General features: G+C 38.4%; 1 protein-coding gene across 3 annotated transcripts in view; it reads left to right on the top strand.

Annotated features, from left to right (window-relative positions):
- Positions 1–15,755, top strand: part of ZZEF1 (zinc finger ZZ-type and EF-hand domain containing 1) — a 46,252-nt gene that overhangs the window by 12,429 nt on the left and 18,068 nt on the right. For all 3 annotated transcript variants that reach the window (XM_062635000.1, XM_062635001.1, XM_062635002.1), the window contains 18 exons: positions 537–635; positions 1,621–1,712; positions 2,580–2,728; positions 3,276–3,387; positions 4,541–4,756; positions 5,633–5,733; positions 6,067–6,236; positions 7,031–7,164; positions 7,468–7,538; positions 7,980–8,094; positions 8,688–8,847; positions 9,769–9,890; positions 9,977–10,087; positions 10,744–10,910; positions 11,517–11,598; positions 12,246–12,447; positions 13,939–14,087; positions 14,444–14,684. In XM_062635000.1, coding sequence (XP_062490984.1) covers positions 537–635; positions 1,621–1,712; positions 2,580–2,728; positions 3,276–3,387; positions 4,541–4,756; positions 5,633–5,733; positions 6,067–6,236; positions 7,031–7,164; positions 7,468–7,538; positions 7,980–8,094; positions 8,688–8,847; positions 9,769–9,890; positions 9,977–10,087; positions 10,744–10,910; positions 11,517–11,598; positions 12,246–12,447; positions 13,939–14,087; positions 14,444–14,684 — 2,493 coding nt within the window. The remainder of the gene's footprint in view (positions 1–536; positions 636–1,620; positions 1,713–2,579; positions 2,729–3,275; positions 3,388–4,540; positions 4,757–5,632; positions 5,734–6,066; positions 6,237–7,030; positions 7,165–7,467; positions 7,539–7,979; positions 8,095–8,687; positions 8,848–9,768; positions 9,891–9,976; positions 10,088–10,743; positions 10,911–11,516; positions 11,599–12,245; positions 12,448–13,938; positions 14,088–14,443; positions 14,685–15,755) is intronic.

Consider the following 15,755-nt stretch of genomic DNA (forward strand, 5'->3'; position numbering starts at 1 on the left):
CTGTATTTGTTTGATAAATCTGTCTTTTGCCAGGTGTCAACTCCTGAGATCATCGCTAGTCCTTCATGAAGAATTTTCCCCTTTGGCTTTTAGTATGTTTTGTCAGGACTTACAACCTTGTGCCAAATGACACATTAATTATTTTAATTATAATATCAGTCTTGAGTCTCAAAAGCTTTGAAAATTGCTTCGTTTTTCCTGGAGTAGCTGCTGCTTTTTGTAAGCCAACAGTGGTATTTCGTGTATTGGGAATTCCAAAGTGTGCAGCCAGTTGAAGGAACATTAATTGTCATGGTTTTCATTCTCCTTCTCTCTGTATCTAAAACTTGAGCTATTTTGTGTTAATGTGTACCTTATGCTCCAATTTCTTCCCCCCTTGTTCTTTTGACTGACAGTGGTAAAAATCTCATTGTAACTTTCTTCCCTTTATTCTTCCATTTCTTATCTTCATGAAGAGCTTTAGACTTTTCTGGGTTTGTTTCTTATGAAGTTGATAAACCTGTTGATTGATTTATTTATTTATTTATTTCACTCAGGAAAACCTTTACGACTCACTTTGCAAGCCTGTGATGTCAAGGGAAAAGAAGATAAATCAGGGCCTGAAAACCTCCTTATGGAGCCATGGACTGGGGATGGTAATAGCTTGAACTTAAAATCCAGAATATTTAAACAGACACAAAGACTGTTATCAAGGCTGTGATGCTGCTCCTTATATATATTTATATCTGTTTGGTGCTACTTAATAATTTTATGATATGGAAGATCTGTAATCAAAAAAGAAAAGGGGGCAAAACAACACTAAAACACCCCAAAAAAACTAACAAAAAGCCCCCAGTATGTAAAGTCTGTTTTACAATGGGGGTTTCTCAGGAGCCAATTTATTGTTAAAGCAAACAAAAAGATTGGATTTGAGGGAGAATTCGACATGGAAATCAGCAATGGGCTCTTGCAGAGAAAATGACCTGGAGCACATTTTGAGGCTTTAAGTCGTGAATCATTCATTGCTAGTTTCCCAAATATTGATGAAGAGATTTGGTAGAAACCCTTGAAATTCTCATTGACTGCACATGACTTAATTCTCCTTTCAATCCTGCCTTTGTTAATGCAGTATTTTCATGTACTGGATACAACCTGAACAAAATAATTTGTGGTTTTTTGACCTTTTTTTTTTAAGTGAAATGCTACCTAATCTTATTTTAAAAACTTGTGTTTTGTGCAGTGCTACTGCTAAATGCAAGCTATTGTGATAGAAAATCAGGCACTTTCTAAATGCTTATTTTACCCTTCTGTTTGCTTGTATGTGGTGTTTGAATTCATTTTGTAGCTCTCCCAAAATCATAGAACCCCAGGTTGGGAGGGACCTTAGGGATCATCTGGTCTAACCTCATTAGCATGACCCAGACTAGATGTCCCAGCATACTGTACAGCTGAATCTTAAAAAGTGTCCAATGTTGGGGAATCCACCACTTCCCTGGGAAGATTATTCCAAAGGCTGATTGCTCTCTAGCTAATGAGTATTTCAGTAGAAAAGTGTTGTGGTTTTGCTCCCCCCCTGCCCCTTAATTCACAGCTTGCACTAGCAGTCATTCCAGCCTCGTTCTGTCTCCACTGCTGCTTTAGGTTTTCTTACTGAAACTGGGAAAACCAGAGCAAGTATTATTCTTTCTACTGGAACTGAATCTTCATTTCAAGTGACACAGATTAGAATCAAGGTATGCAGTTCCTGTATGCTTTTGAAGCAGAAGGTTTGCTTGTTTCCCTAGTGGTAGAGTTGAAGTATTTTTTTTTGGTATGAACTGTAATTTTAAATTCATCATAAAATAGTGTTATTGTAGGGTTTTGCTTTGCTGTAAATCACAGAGAATTTAAGGAAAGGGAGGTATTAAATTGTTACAGGATGCCACAGGCATGTAGTAAAGCCATTTATTTTATATTGTGTTTGTCTATATCTTACAATATATCTTACAAGTCGGTGAGAAGTGTGGTATCTCTCTAAAGGGTATGGATTTATATGTCAGATTTTGCATTTAAAATAGTTTTTTGTGTGAATAGCAGGAGTCAAGATATATAGCATGTGGGTTCAGGTTAAATGTAGGTCTTTCAAAGTCTTTTTAGAAACATTAGTGTAATTTGAATACTTGGTGTGATTTTTTTATCTTGTTTAAAAGCAAGATCGTGTGATTAAATCTCAGGGCCAGGACCAAGCTTCAGTGAGATTTCTGCAGCTGAATTTATTTATTTATTTAAGGCACAGCAGTAGTTAAATTTCTGGAGCAAGGTTCTATATTTCAGTGTCAAAAACACTTAGACATGGGTGGACTTCTGGCAAGTAAATTCTAACTGGAGCTGGAGTTTGGGTGCTAGGAGGGTGATAAATACAGCAAATGTTAACCATGATGCATGATCCTGATTGAGTTAGTTTTCCTAACACTTTTCTAAATGCATATAATTTCTCTGTGCAGTTCCAGAGATCAGTGCTGTCAGTATTCAGGCTTTTTCTGTAACTTTTTTTCTTGTGAAAGCAGCATCTTCTTTTACTGTCAACTTGTTAATCCATTGCGCTCAATTTGTTCTTTTAGGTCCGAAGGGGAGCCATCGGGGCCCAGTGTGGGCTGGTGTTTGCTTATAATAGTGCTTCAGAGAAGTTCCATGCAGAGGAACACTTCAAAAGGTTTGAAAGCTATGACAAGTGGAAGCTGCGGGAATTCAAGCAGTTCTTAAAGAACAGGTATAGGTGGGCTTCTTGTAATGACTATCTGGAAAATAATTGTGATATTAGATCTTTTTTCAATGTCATTTGAACTGCTGAAAATTCTTCCAGATGACTTAAGAATAATGCATCGTTGAATTGTTAGTTGTTTGATTTCAGTGACCCCAAATGTGATGTGTTTGAGGCAATATGTATATAGCTGTTGGTTTCAATATCTTGATTTAAAGACTTGTTTAAAAAGGGATATGACAAAATCCATGTTCTATGGGAGGTGCACATCACTGATAGCAGAAGCACCTTCTAGGAAGGTCATGTGTTAATCAGCATTTATTAAATGACTTTCTTGGAACTGTCGCTCAGGAGCGAAGGGAGGCCGGGAACCATGACTGAAAAAATTTCCTTAACTTTCTTACCTTGCACTTGATAGAATTTGTGTGTGTAAAACTTTCCATTGTCTCTCTTCACATCTTTATAACCATAATATGCAAAAATATTCTGGTAAAATATCAAGAGCTTTGTAGTTTCTTTAAACTTAACAAAGTTTGTTGCATTCTTTTATATATAGAAGCAGCTGCTCATGTGACGATCTGGGAGATGATGATCCTATTGGCTGGTTTGAAGTGGAAGAAGAATGGGATGAAGTTGATGTCAAAATGCAGGAATGCAGAATTTCTCAAGTAAGGAACCATAAAAATCCATTGAACCAGTCACAGTGAGCAGAAGCTTTTCTCTGTGCTTTGTTGTAATGTCAACTGAAATAAACTTAACTCTTACATGTAAGGGCAGCTCTTCTGGGTAGAAGTAAAAAGCAATGGGCTTCTAGTTAAATGCAAGCCAACTTTTGTCCTGTGAGTTTTGTTCTTTTTCTCTGTATGTACACATATGTTTAATGCAAAGTTATGTGAGAATGTGCAGACTGTTGGCTTTATCCTGAGGAGATACTTCCAAAAAGGATGACATGATTGTTGCTTTGTTCTAATATCTAGACGAATTAACTGCTGTGTAATTACGTTTATTCTTTCAGAGCCAGATCCCTTGTTTTAAGGGACAAACAATTACAAAGCAGTTCCATCAGACTAATTCCCTTGAGGAACATGGGACTTCTGTTCCTATAGTGGCTTGAACAAATGCAAAACAATACAGGTTTTGATTTGTAGTGTTTAAGTAGGAAACTTTGCTTTTCAGATCCTGCACTTATCTCGGCTCTGGAATCAGCTGTTGCTCAGTTCCCCAATCCTTTTGTGTACTGTAGGAATTAGCAGAAGTGGTGATGCAGTTAAAAGTCAACTGGGAACTTTTCTAAAGCCATCACTACTTGCTAAGACATTCTGCTGCTGTCTGTGTAACACTTAGTCCCTGAGATTCATGAGCGCACAGAGCTACTGAGTACATTTGGATTGCAGAACTTGCTGTTCCTTTCCGCTTTGTGTTCTGTATCTCACAGTGGACAGATTGCCTAAAAGTATGTTTAAATATTACACACTAATCCTCTGTTTGCTTCTAAAAGCAGCTAGTAACTTTTTAACCTGCAAAAGTGCTGTAACTGTAGAACCAAGGAAGAGAGTATGCAGAATGAATGGAACTGATAATGAATTAACTAACTTTGCAGGTGCTTGTAGATGTCACAGAACCATCACTGTGACTTTGTTTGGAAGTGGGGAGAGTTCAGGCTCGGTGTTTTAAACTTGTGGAAGTGATTGACAGGGAATAAGGCTTGCTACCCCAATCTCACCTGTAGTCTTGTCATATGTATGTGCACTCATGTCTTTTAAAGCCAAATATGTGCTAGCTTTTAAAACCAAATCTTGTGCTGTGCTAATATCCTTCTAGTACTTGATGATAAAGTTCTTGTGCACAAGACAAGACACAGCAGAGCGGCTCGGAGTTCAAGGCCTGAATGTCCTTGGGTATCTTCGGCCTATGCGGGATGAGCCCAGTAGGAGCATGAACTGCTTGCAGTGCAGGAAAACGGATGATGATACAGTTTGTGGCACAACTCTTCTCCTGAAGACACTTCATTTCATCCAGCAGCTGGCACAGGACCTGGTATTTTTTCTGCTTAGTTCGTTTTAAGGGTGTACATGCTAAAAGGAATAAGGCTGTGCTAAAATAAATTGTGACTGCATAAGGAAAATCTTGGTCCTAGGTAATAGCAACTGTTAAAACCATGCTGTGGAGGAAAAAAGGGTTTCTGAAGAACAGTATTCTCTGTGTTGGCTAGGAATATGCTCGCTTCAGGCCCAGAAAAGGGTTAATAACCATTTTTCAACATCGGGTTACAATGCTGGGTGAAGTAGATGCAACAGGAGGATGCTCTACTGTCTGTTAGGTAATGTTGGTATTTCTGAAGCAAGCATCTGAAAAATGCATAGAGAGATAGCTAGGAAGGCTGCATAGATTAAAACATACCGTCATCTGAAAAAATTCTGTGGATATCTAGGGTGAGACATATATGGTTAAGAGATGGGGCTGGTGTGTGCTGTTATGTGTCAGCCTCATGTACCTCATGTACCCTACTTGAGGATACATGTCAAAACCATGTTTTGTTCGTACAATGCATGCATCTGTGCCTTTTCAGCTTCCTTTCTGATCCATGGACAATCTCATTTTGGCTATTACTCTCAATTAAATTACATGGAGAGGTAGAGGTAATGTCAAGTCTTTTGGTGGTGGGGGACTAGGCATCTAGAAGGAGGAGAGAGAATCCTTATTAGTAGCTCTGTTAAGGGGAAGGTTTCAGTATGAACTGTTACATTGAGACCCTGGAGTATCCATGGAGGAACTCACACTGGAATTCATGGTAGCTCTAAGTATATAAGAAACTAGCCTGGTTTAAGCCCACTGCTCAGGGATTTACTTTTTATAAATGTGTTCTGTATAGAATTAGTTTTCCAATCCTGTGTTTTCTTTTGCCTTTTTAAGGTTCAGCAGAAGGAGAGTGGATTAAAATACAAGTCATTTTTGGATTTCACAGGCCTTGATTTGCAGCTGTTCTGGAATTTTTACAATAAACTTCACCAAAGGTAAGTAAGTCACTTCCGTGTGCCGAAGCACTAAGCTCTGTGTGTACATATAAATAGTGTATGCTTTGTTTAGTTGCAGCAGTTTCTTCTTCCTAAACTACATCATTTACATAAATAACATTTTCCTACTGCTGCCATATGGGGTTTTAACTATAATGTTATGTAGAAGCCTGAGATGTAGATTAATTTAGCCAGTAGCTATACTTTTTTTGCCTATGTGCTCTCTACTCAGTGGTTTTTACCCATCTAAGATAGTGATTTTCATAGCATTACCTATTTGGTGCAAAAAAAGCTTCTTGTTTTTGCTTCTGTTTGTTCTATGTTTTTTTGCAGCCCAAGGGAAGAATGTATCTTTGCTCAAACACTGCTGTTGCAGCTTCTCCAGAGCTGCTTCTCTGTACTTACCGCAGACAATAAAACTGCTAAACCTCAAGAAACTTCTCAGAGTAAAACATCTGGTCACACAGAAGCTGCAAAAGAGCTTTACAGACATTTGTGTGAAGGTAGTTTATATTGAATATATTGCCTGTTTTGTCTGTTCTGGCTTAGAAGTGTATCACAACAGTTACAATTCGGGAAAAGATGTTTATTCCTAGAGGCCAAGTCATCTACTGTTCCTTTCATTCCTGTTCAGGTCAGGGAATACTAATAAGTCTATCACAGTGAAACTTTCCTGGACCCTATGAAATGTTTTTATAGACATTCTGACAACATGGGGTGTGGAAACAGCTGCAATAGAAAACTTCTTTTGAGCATGTACCTGCTTGAACCAGCAGGGAATGTGATCCTTTAATCTAATGTTACTGGGGGTTTTATTTCTGGTGTTTCATATAAATACCAGTGATCTTACTAGGAGCTTGTAAGGTTTAATGAAACACAGGGAAGATTCTAGAGCCAGCAAAGAGAATGGGAATTACACTCTAGATAGCATTGGAAGTAGGTTGGTACTCTCTTTATTAAAGTGTAATTTTTTTTGTTAATTCCCTAGTAGTCTCCTAAAAAGTCAGCTAAAGATAAACCAGTTCATGTAGAATCTGTCACATCTTGAAAGCTCTGTTAGGTTTGATAGTTGTCAAGTCTTAATGTTCCTAGAATTAATTTACTTAGTGAATAAATATATGCTTAGAAAAATCTTTCTTGCTGGAAGTGAAGATGTTTCCCCTCATTTTCTGCTGACATATTAGGTTTACAAGGGCTTGAAGATGTGTAAAATAACACTTGAATTCGGTTATGCCTCTGACACATCAGATTGAGTATTAATTTGAACTGTAATTTTCTTTCTTTTTTGTATGAGCAGTAGTGGATATGGGGGACAGTAACTTCATGCCAATGAAAATGCTGAAAGAGGAAGTTAAGAACACCTTACTCAGCGGAGCAGCTATCTTTTTCCCAGATAGACAGACCAGGCGACACCAGCTCTTCGCCATGATGGTAAATCATTGAATGAGAAATTGCTTGTTTACTGCCTGTGTTCTTTATGCAGAAAAGAGGAAAAATCTGAGTTCTTGTTGTCAAATAATCTGTTTTGTCCCATTAAAGTAAAAACCTTCCTTTCTCTTCTTTGCCTCTATTTACCCTCCCCCTTCTTTCTCTCTGCAGCTTATTCAAAGAAAGAGAGAGGAGCTAACCCTGCTTTTCTTACCAAAAATGAATAGTAGCACAGAAATTAGAATCCTTTCTCACAGAGGAGGGAAACAGAACATAGCGTAAAAATAAATCTCTTTCCTTTTCTAGAAAAACATCACAGAGCAAGAACATAAGCAATCTGTGCATCTTGCCTTCAGATCCTTGTGTACTCACTTCAGGTAAGGGGTCCTGAGATGGAAGAGAATTGCCTGATACCCAACATCTGTGAATAAGTTCATATTTAATTGGGTTTAGAAATGTTATTCCCCTGGAAAATAATTCTCAAAAGAACTCTACTGTCTCTTGCTTTAGAGAGGAAAATACTACTACTTAATATGTTTATTAATGGAATAACTATATAAAACATTGCCCAATGTTTGTGCTGCTTCACAGTATATTGCTTAGACTCCTCCTAGGCTGTCTTCCAATTTCTGTATGTTCTTGTCCATGATGATGGCTGGTTTTGATTTAATTAGTCTGGAGTCATCAGAACCCAAACTTTTGATTTTCATAGTGATTATACAGTAGGATCTCTATGGATGTATCACAGTGATAACTGAATTTGTGTTTTGGAACTGTGCTGCTTGTTATTGGTTAGTAAGAAGATTTTTGTTCCGTAGTGATCAAGATCCAGGTGGACTCCTATTATTACCAGAGAAAGGAGTTTCTGAAAATCTTGACATAAGTGAAGTGCTGTCAGTCATGGATACCCTTCTGCTAGTGGCAGCAAGAGAGGTAACTGTTCATTTTCCTACTTCTTTGCTGTAGTTTTTGTATGCATTGAAACACAAGCTGCGTGCCCAAGATGTATGCTAAAGAAATGGCTTTCCTATCTGGGATAAAACTTTTCACGGTTGTTCATCTCTGTAGGATTAGATTTTCCAACCAATTGAAGTAATTTTCTTTAGGCAGTAATGTTTCATTATACTAGAGTAACTAATGTACAAGATGAAGTATTTTTCTCTATTATTGAGAAGACTTTATGGCACAGTAGCCACACTGGAAAGCAGAACTAATCATCACATATTGAGAGCTTAGAATTGGTCATGACACTAAAGGAGGTGTAAGTGGAGGAGGCTCATTTACATATGCAGAAAAAATGTGCTGAGAACATGGAGTGACTCACTTGTAGCTATCCCTACTTAAAATTGTGATTTATCACAACAAAACAGCATCAGTTGCTTCGTGGCATTATATGCTGCCTGTCAGTTGCATTGAATCTTTTTGTGGCATGAGTGGGATGATAATGTCCATCATAGTTGACTTAGTACATATTGTATGTAATTCTGCAGCAGAAGAGAATATCCTTTTGTTACATTCTTTTTCAGTGTGAAATGATGATGCTGGATGTTGCGCAGCAAGAGAGTGGGACGGTCTTGTCTTCCTTATTCTGGTCTGTTCAAGGTAGCCTCCTTTCATGGTGCTACCTGCAGCTTAAGGGTAGTGATAATTCAGCCAAGGATCTTGCAGTAGAAATCCTTAAAAACTGTAAGTGCTGGGATTGAATACAAAATTGTGGTGTGATACAGGGCTTTAAAATGCGATTTTACAGATTGCGGTACAATAAGGGTTCAGCAGTGATTGCCTGGAGCATATTCATAACTATCAAAGCTTTTCTGATCACTCTGGGAAGAGATTTGTAGGCATATTAAGCAATTCAGAATTTTAGTTATACTGCTGATTTGGTGTTGGTAGAATCTTAAGCAAACATGTCAAAAACCCACCCAAACAACAAACAATTACACTTTTATTTGGGCATGTTGGTTCCTTCAAATGTCCCTTGGTTTGAAAAGCCTTTCTGTGGTGATTACATATTTTCCTGCTGTTTGTGATAGCAAGAAGACAGGAACTTACTTAAGAAGCTGGGCACTTCTAAGGGGTGTTTTGCTACAGTGGTTTTGTTGTGTTTTTTTTAATGCATTAGCTCAATATTAAGTAGTTAATTGGACCAGAAGGTGTAATTTTATGTGAAATTACTTCATATTTGTTATTTGTGTATAAATAAGTTGTTTTTCTTTTGGGTTCCTGTCTTGCATCTAAAAATGGAGTAAAGCTATAGGTAACACTGACTAGCCTCACTTGTTACTTAAGCTGCTGTACTTAAGCTTCTGTAGGAAGGCTACTGAATACGCTGAGATTATTGAAACAATCTTGGAGCGTTTGAATAAGTTATTCACCACTCAACTTTTTTGTAATATCATTGCTAAGCATGACTTGTTTCCACTATAGAAATACCACAGAAAATTTCTCTGAACTGTTTTCACTTTTGAGTGTCACTGCCGTGGGGCAGCAGATGCCTTTCCTGCTGTCTCTCCTCTTATGCACATCACCACACACTTAAGTGTTTGATAAAGCAGGTTGTGGTAGCAAATCCTTAAGGTGGCTATTAAGGGTTTTTTTTCTCTTTAGATGTGGGCCAGTTCCTGTCAAATATCAGAACGATTTTGCAGTCACTTTTATCTCAATATAGTGGCAAAACAATAGTAGAAAAAATAAGTAACTCTGTCTTTGCTATGGCAACTCGTCAGCTGGTAAGTGAACACTGGGGTTTTGTACTATTCCCGGGTAGCATGGCTGTGGTGATGTGCGTCTTCATGAGACCTGTGCTTTCTCCTAGGTCATCTTCCTGTTGGATTTTTGCACTTTAGACATTCCATACTGTACTCTGCTACGGGGATTCAGCACTTTGATAGAACCACTGAAAAGCCTTTGTAGTGAGCCTCATAAGGTAACTAAGGATACAGGCACTAATAAGTACAGTGAAACAAAAGCAAAATTGCAAGACAGACATGGAGAACTCTGATGATTCTATTGGTGAGCGTTTGAAAGGGGCTAGAAAGCTTCTAAAATCATGGGTTGTGTAATAAAATGTAGAGTGAAGACCTAGAAATATATCCGTACTGATACAGAAGATGAGCAAAGTGACCAGAAAGTCCAACTGGAATGGGAAGCGTAGAAGTTGGATAGGAAGAGGGATTCTGAGAATGAAGAGGAAAATAGTTTAAAAATAGTATGTGCTTAACACTTTTAGATTCATTGCTTGTGGTGATGTAATTCAAGTCTGTATGTCTGTAGGGTAGATCGTTAAATCTGCATTAGTCATCCAGGCTCTCTTGTTGTTACCTATGGAGTAACTTGTAGGCACTTCTAGCATGAGACTGTCTCCTCCCCCAGAGACTAGATGAGTTTAGCTTTAGAAGTGTTTCCTTACCATTAGTATTAAGGGTGTCTTTATCACTAGTTTATGTGTAGCCTTTTAAATACTACTTTGTATGTACATCTGGCAACTTGAAAGTATAGACACACAAATCTAGTGTGATAATATTTTAGATTTTGTTTGAATGCTTTACATTTGTATCTCAAGAATACATCTTTGTCCTACAGATGGAATTGGAGAGCTGGCAGCAAGAACAGCCTGTGGTACTGAGAACATGGACGATGGAGTCGCCTCATAACTATGAAAATAATTGCCATGAGGTCTCAGTCTTCCTGTGTCATGGGGCAACTTACTTTGAGGTGGAATTTGATGAAAAATGTGAAACTGAAAGGAGGTAATTTGGTCTTGTGTTGTGTTAGATTCCAGTATCTACCTGCAGAGAGGCAATTCATGTTTCAATGTGCAAGGAGTACTTCCTGGGCTCCAAGCATGCCATTTCAATTTCTTCATTGTTCTGTATAATCTAGAATATGTATTTTGAGTGACTTCTCATGCTGAATGCCACTCCTGGCAAGTGTGCAGACATGCTGTTCATACAAATTTTGCTTCCTTTGGTCTTAGTCTGTTTTGTAATACTGCTGTGACCCCCACAGTTTGTGCTTGTGGGATTTATTTTGCCCTCTTTAGGCAAAACTATTGGCTTGGTTTCTCTTGGCAACATATCCAGCTACTGCTTAGTTAAGGCATATGCTAGATGTTAAAATTAGCACCCATTACCAGTTCTGAAGGACTGGGAAAGTTCTGTAGGAAAGCAGGTCTGTGTTTGCTGGAACTTGCATTGAAACATGAAGTAAATCCTTCATAGTGATGTGAAGCAATGCAGGTGTGGTTCAGAAAGATGTGACAGTTCACATGCAGTGCTTCTGAAAATCCAAAAGCAAACATTTTCCCCAAAACCTTAAAAAGTAAATTTGGAAGTAATGAATTGCAATTTTCACAGGTATGATTACCTGGAGTTTACTGATGCAAGAGGTGCAAAAACTCGTTATGATACAAAGGTTGGCACTGACAAGTGGCCTAAGGTGAGCACCTTTTACAATTCTGAACCAAGTGATATATCCAATCTCTAGGAAATTATTATGATTCTTGTGGGGAAACCTATTGTGTAAAATGATGTGTGCTTTTGTGTGTGTGTGTGTGTGTGTGTCTAGTCCCTCACAGGAGGTGAGAAAGGAAGTTTTCAGTGATGCAATTAAAGGGAGTGAATGAGTAATAATCCCTCTTTGTTGCTGTTATTGAAGGGGCAGTCAGTCAAAATGAAAAGTAATAATCGTAGAATCACAGAATTATGTTTAACTGCTGTAACTACAGGGGTAAAACTTACTTGTTGATGCTCAGCCCTCACAATTTTTTATGTTGTGAGACAACTGTAGTGCTCCCTGTGGCTAAGCTCTTTCTTCAGTGACACCTGCTTAAATGGGATGCTTCTCTATGCTTTATGGCTCTGATGTCTAAAGCTCCATCGTCTATAAAATTTATCATTAAGCTATTAAATAGAAAGTTTATCTGCTTAGTATTGTGGGTGTCTCGTTCAGATGGTGGGGGAGGTTAGATCGGTTATGGACAGAACATAATACTGAAAAACCACAGTTGCTGAAGGAAATTCATTACCCTGAAACGTCTTCTTGTCATCTACATTTGGCAAAATGACTGTTTTGTTGCTCTGTAGAAAGTGACCTTTAAGGCTGGCCCACGGCTGCAGTTTCTCTTTCACTCTGACAGCAGTAATAATGAGTGGGGCTACAAGTTTTCTGTCACTGCTTACGGCCTACCAGATGTCGCCGTTTCTTGGGGCTTGGATTTACAGCTTCTTGTGTGCCGGTTGATGGGGCGCTTGGCTTCTCGAAGTATGGCCCTGAAATCTCTCCGAGGTGAGTGCATTGAATAATAGCTCCAGAATTGTGATGCCATGTGAAGAGGAGATATAAGGTCCTTATGTTTCAAATCCCCAGCGAAAATGAAGTTCCTTTTTTGTTCCTCTCTTGGCTCAAGATGAAGCACTCCTGTTCTGTTGCTTAACAAAGCTTGGTCTTTCAGCCATACCCAGTTCTTGTGGGAAGCCTGGCTGCTCTGAGAGCACCTCTGTGACTTCTCTAACCTTCAGAAACCAATGTTAGGAAAACATGGGCACCTGGAAGTTATCATACTAAACAGAATTACATTGATGAAGTAAGATGAGAGTTTGCCCAAACTTCTCTTCTTCCAGTTCTTTTTATCTTTAAAAATTGTTCCCTAGTGCTGTGGCCTGTCCACCCCCTTACTGGTGGTGTGAATGTGGAGCCAGCAAACCAAAACAATATACAAAGCTTAGAATACAGATGATTTCAAAAGTTTCGTCTGAACATTTGGTATTCATTTTAATTTGGATGCACCAGTTAAGTTTGGCTAATCCCAGAAGTTAAGTAAATTTAGGATTTGGGCCACTGAAGACAAAAAACCAAATACAAAATAGGAGATGAGTGCCATAAGAAATTGAAAAAAAAAAGTGAGATGTTGGTTTTTAATTTCAAACCCAGGACACTTCCATGTAGCTTCCTGAATCTGAAGTCATTCACCACTTGGAAAAAGCTTAAACAAGGTTAAAGAGTTCTTGCTGCAATCAGGTGCTCAGTGCTTAACTTGGAAAAGCAGGCAGGTACTTAGCTGTAGGTTTTGGGAACTCATCGGAGAATCAACCAGGTTGTAAAAGACCTTTAAGATCCTTAAGTCCAACCGTTCTGCAGCACTGCCAAGGCTATTGCTAACCCACGTCACTGAGGGCCTCATGTGCACTGTTTGCAAATGCTTCTGGGGATGGTGATTCCACTGCCCTGGGCAGCCTGCTCCAATGCCTGAGCGCCCTTTCAGTGAAGACATTATTCCTAATATCCAGTCTAACCCTCCCCTGGAGCAGCTTGAGGCCATTTCATCTTGTCCCATCACTTCCTTGGGAGAAGAGGCCAGCCACCTCCTGACTGAAGTTTTCTTATCATAGAATATTTTCTTCCTTTCTTAATATGAGCATGCTCATACAGCAGATTATTATGTCTTTTGTAGGACAAAAAGCTTTTAAACTTACTTGCAAACAGGGAAATTTCTGTGGTTTTAAGTACAGTGAAAATGTTTCATTTAAAGCTCTTCCATAATGTAACAGCCTGTCACTGCAAGATAAAAAATTGATGCTATCATTATAGCATTAAAGAAAGACTGCATCAGTTTTCTGCATCACATTAGAGAAACAGAATATAGTTAAATTACTTGTTCAGTATATTAGCATTACTTTTTGTCTCCCTACTGCATATTTAACATTTATTGTTTTCATCAATCTGTAAAAATGAACAAAAATATTTAAGTGATGTGTGCGTGTTCTGAATTTCTTGCAGAACTAGGTAGTGAAGCAGATTTGCCTCCTTTGAAAGTAACAGCAGTCCTTAATTCTCCTCTGTGGAAACCTGTGTTCAGGCATCAGATGTGTCCTGAGGCGCTCCTGGGAGCCAGTCAAAGCAGTAGGCTGCACCAAGATAAAAAAGAGGTACTTGCACCCCTGCTTTTGTTTCACTAGCATGAAATTCCTGTGTATCACACAGCTTCATTCAGACTTAGTTGCCATGTTCTTGTGCTGAAGTTGTCGTCACTTGCGCTGTTTTATTCCAGTATCAAGGAGGAAAGAAACTGTTGTTCAGTGCCCTTTATTAGTTGCCATTTTCACAGCATGGTTTGGATTCAAAGATCATCTAATTCACCACCTGTGCCTTGCTTGGGGACGTCTTTTGTTAGATCAGGTTTCTCAACTGCAGTAGATGCACTGCAAGATGATCTAACTGTAGAAATGGGCTGCAACAATTCTCAGGTGTTATTAAAGTAAATGTTTTCTATCGTTCTTTCCAGGCTGTGAGCTCTCATCAAGATGACTGCCGTAACTTTCTTATCGACTTTGCAAAATCAGATCCTGCCCAGGACTTCAGTGGGCAAAAATCTGAACTTTTCAAAGGATTTACACAGGCATGTAAAAAACAGACCCCAAAGACAGATATAGTTGCTGGTTCTACTGTTGATCAAGCTGTGAACTCAACATTTGCTGCTTTGGTGTATCTCACTCCAGATTTATATGAGAAGCTTCAAAAATATGGTAACTCTAATATTATTAGACTATCTTAATAATTAGGACTTAAAGTTTGCAAAAGGCTATCTTATAGCTCAGTTTATAGACTGTGAAAAATCAGTTTAGTGTGACAATTTCTAAACAGATTCACAGTATAAATTCATCATTTAAGTAGACTAGGTAAGCCTTACCTCTAGAGTATTTAGTCTTTATTCATACATGCTTTTACCTTCAGAGCTCTGTCCAAATGTTAATAACCACCATAAGCTATTACCAGTACTTGTAAGGATATACCTAAAGAGAGTAGTGATGTTCTTTTGGGGTTTTAATTCAGAACAATGTGGTTTCCAGTGGTTAGAGATTTAGATATAATTTTCCACTCTTACTGTACCTTTCCTAAAAAGCCACCACCAACTTATATATGTTTTTAAATGTTTGGGGTGGAGGAAGGAGGTGTGAATTACCTCCCGAAATGTTACAGTGTGGAAACTCACCTTGGTATCCTCAATGTTAAATAGATGTCTTTATATACATGCATGATGTCTGTTGTATTACAACTGATAGATTTTTCAGTAGGCAAAATGAACAACTGTTTAACTTAACAGCACCCTTCCATTAAGCTTATCGATATGTTTGAAGTGTTGGATAATAAGGTGGTACTTGGTTTTGAAAGGTTTCATTTTAGGCTTTCACTTTCTGTCACAACTTTGAAGCTGAACAGCTTACATGTTGAGCTATAAAATTATGGGTGAAAATGATTGACACAAAGACTGACTTGATGACTAAAGTGGTTATTGCCTTTAGTCATTTTGTCTGTGTCTGACAATTGATATAATTTCTGAGTAAGACTGAAAACTCTGATAGCTCAGGAAAATATTAGTGAATGGAAAAGACACCCAGCCTACTATTATGTTAATAGCTTTATCTGTCAGTCTTGCTGGGCCAGGCTGAGTTCAGGGCCCGTGTTCACCTATGCCATATGAATTATGTACAAGTGATGCTGGAAAGAAGGGGGAAATAGGAGAGGAAAGTCACTGAATAGGAATGTCTTTTTCTGCATAGTCATTGTCAGGCCACTTTTGATAGAAATTTGTTTAG

The sequence above is a fragment of the Pezoporus occidentalis genome, unplaced genomic scaffold, assembly GCF_034315485.1.
Source record: "Pezoporus occidentalis ecotype Australia unplaced genomic scaffold, CSIRO_AGI_Poc_V1 ctg442, whole genome shotgun sequence".
Classification (NCBI taxonomy): Eukaryota; Metazoa; Chordata; class Aves; order Psittaciformes; family Psittacidae; genus Pezoporus; species Pezoporus occidentalis.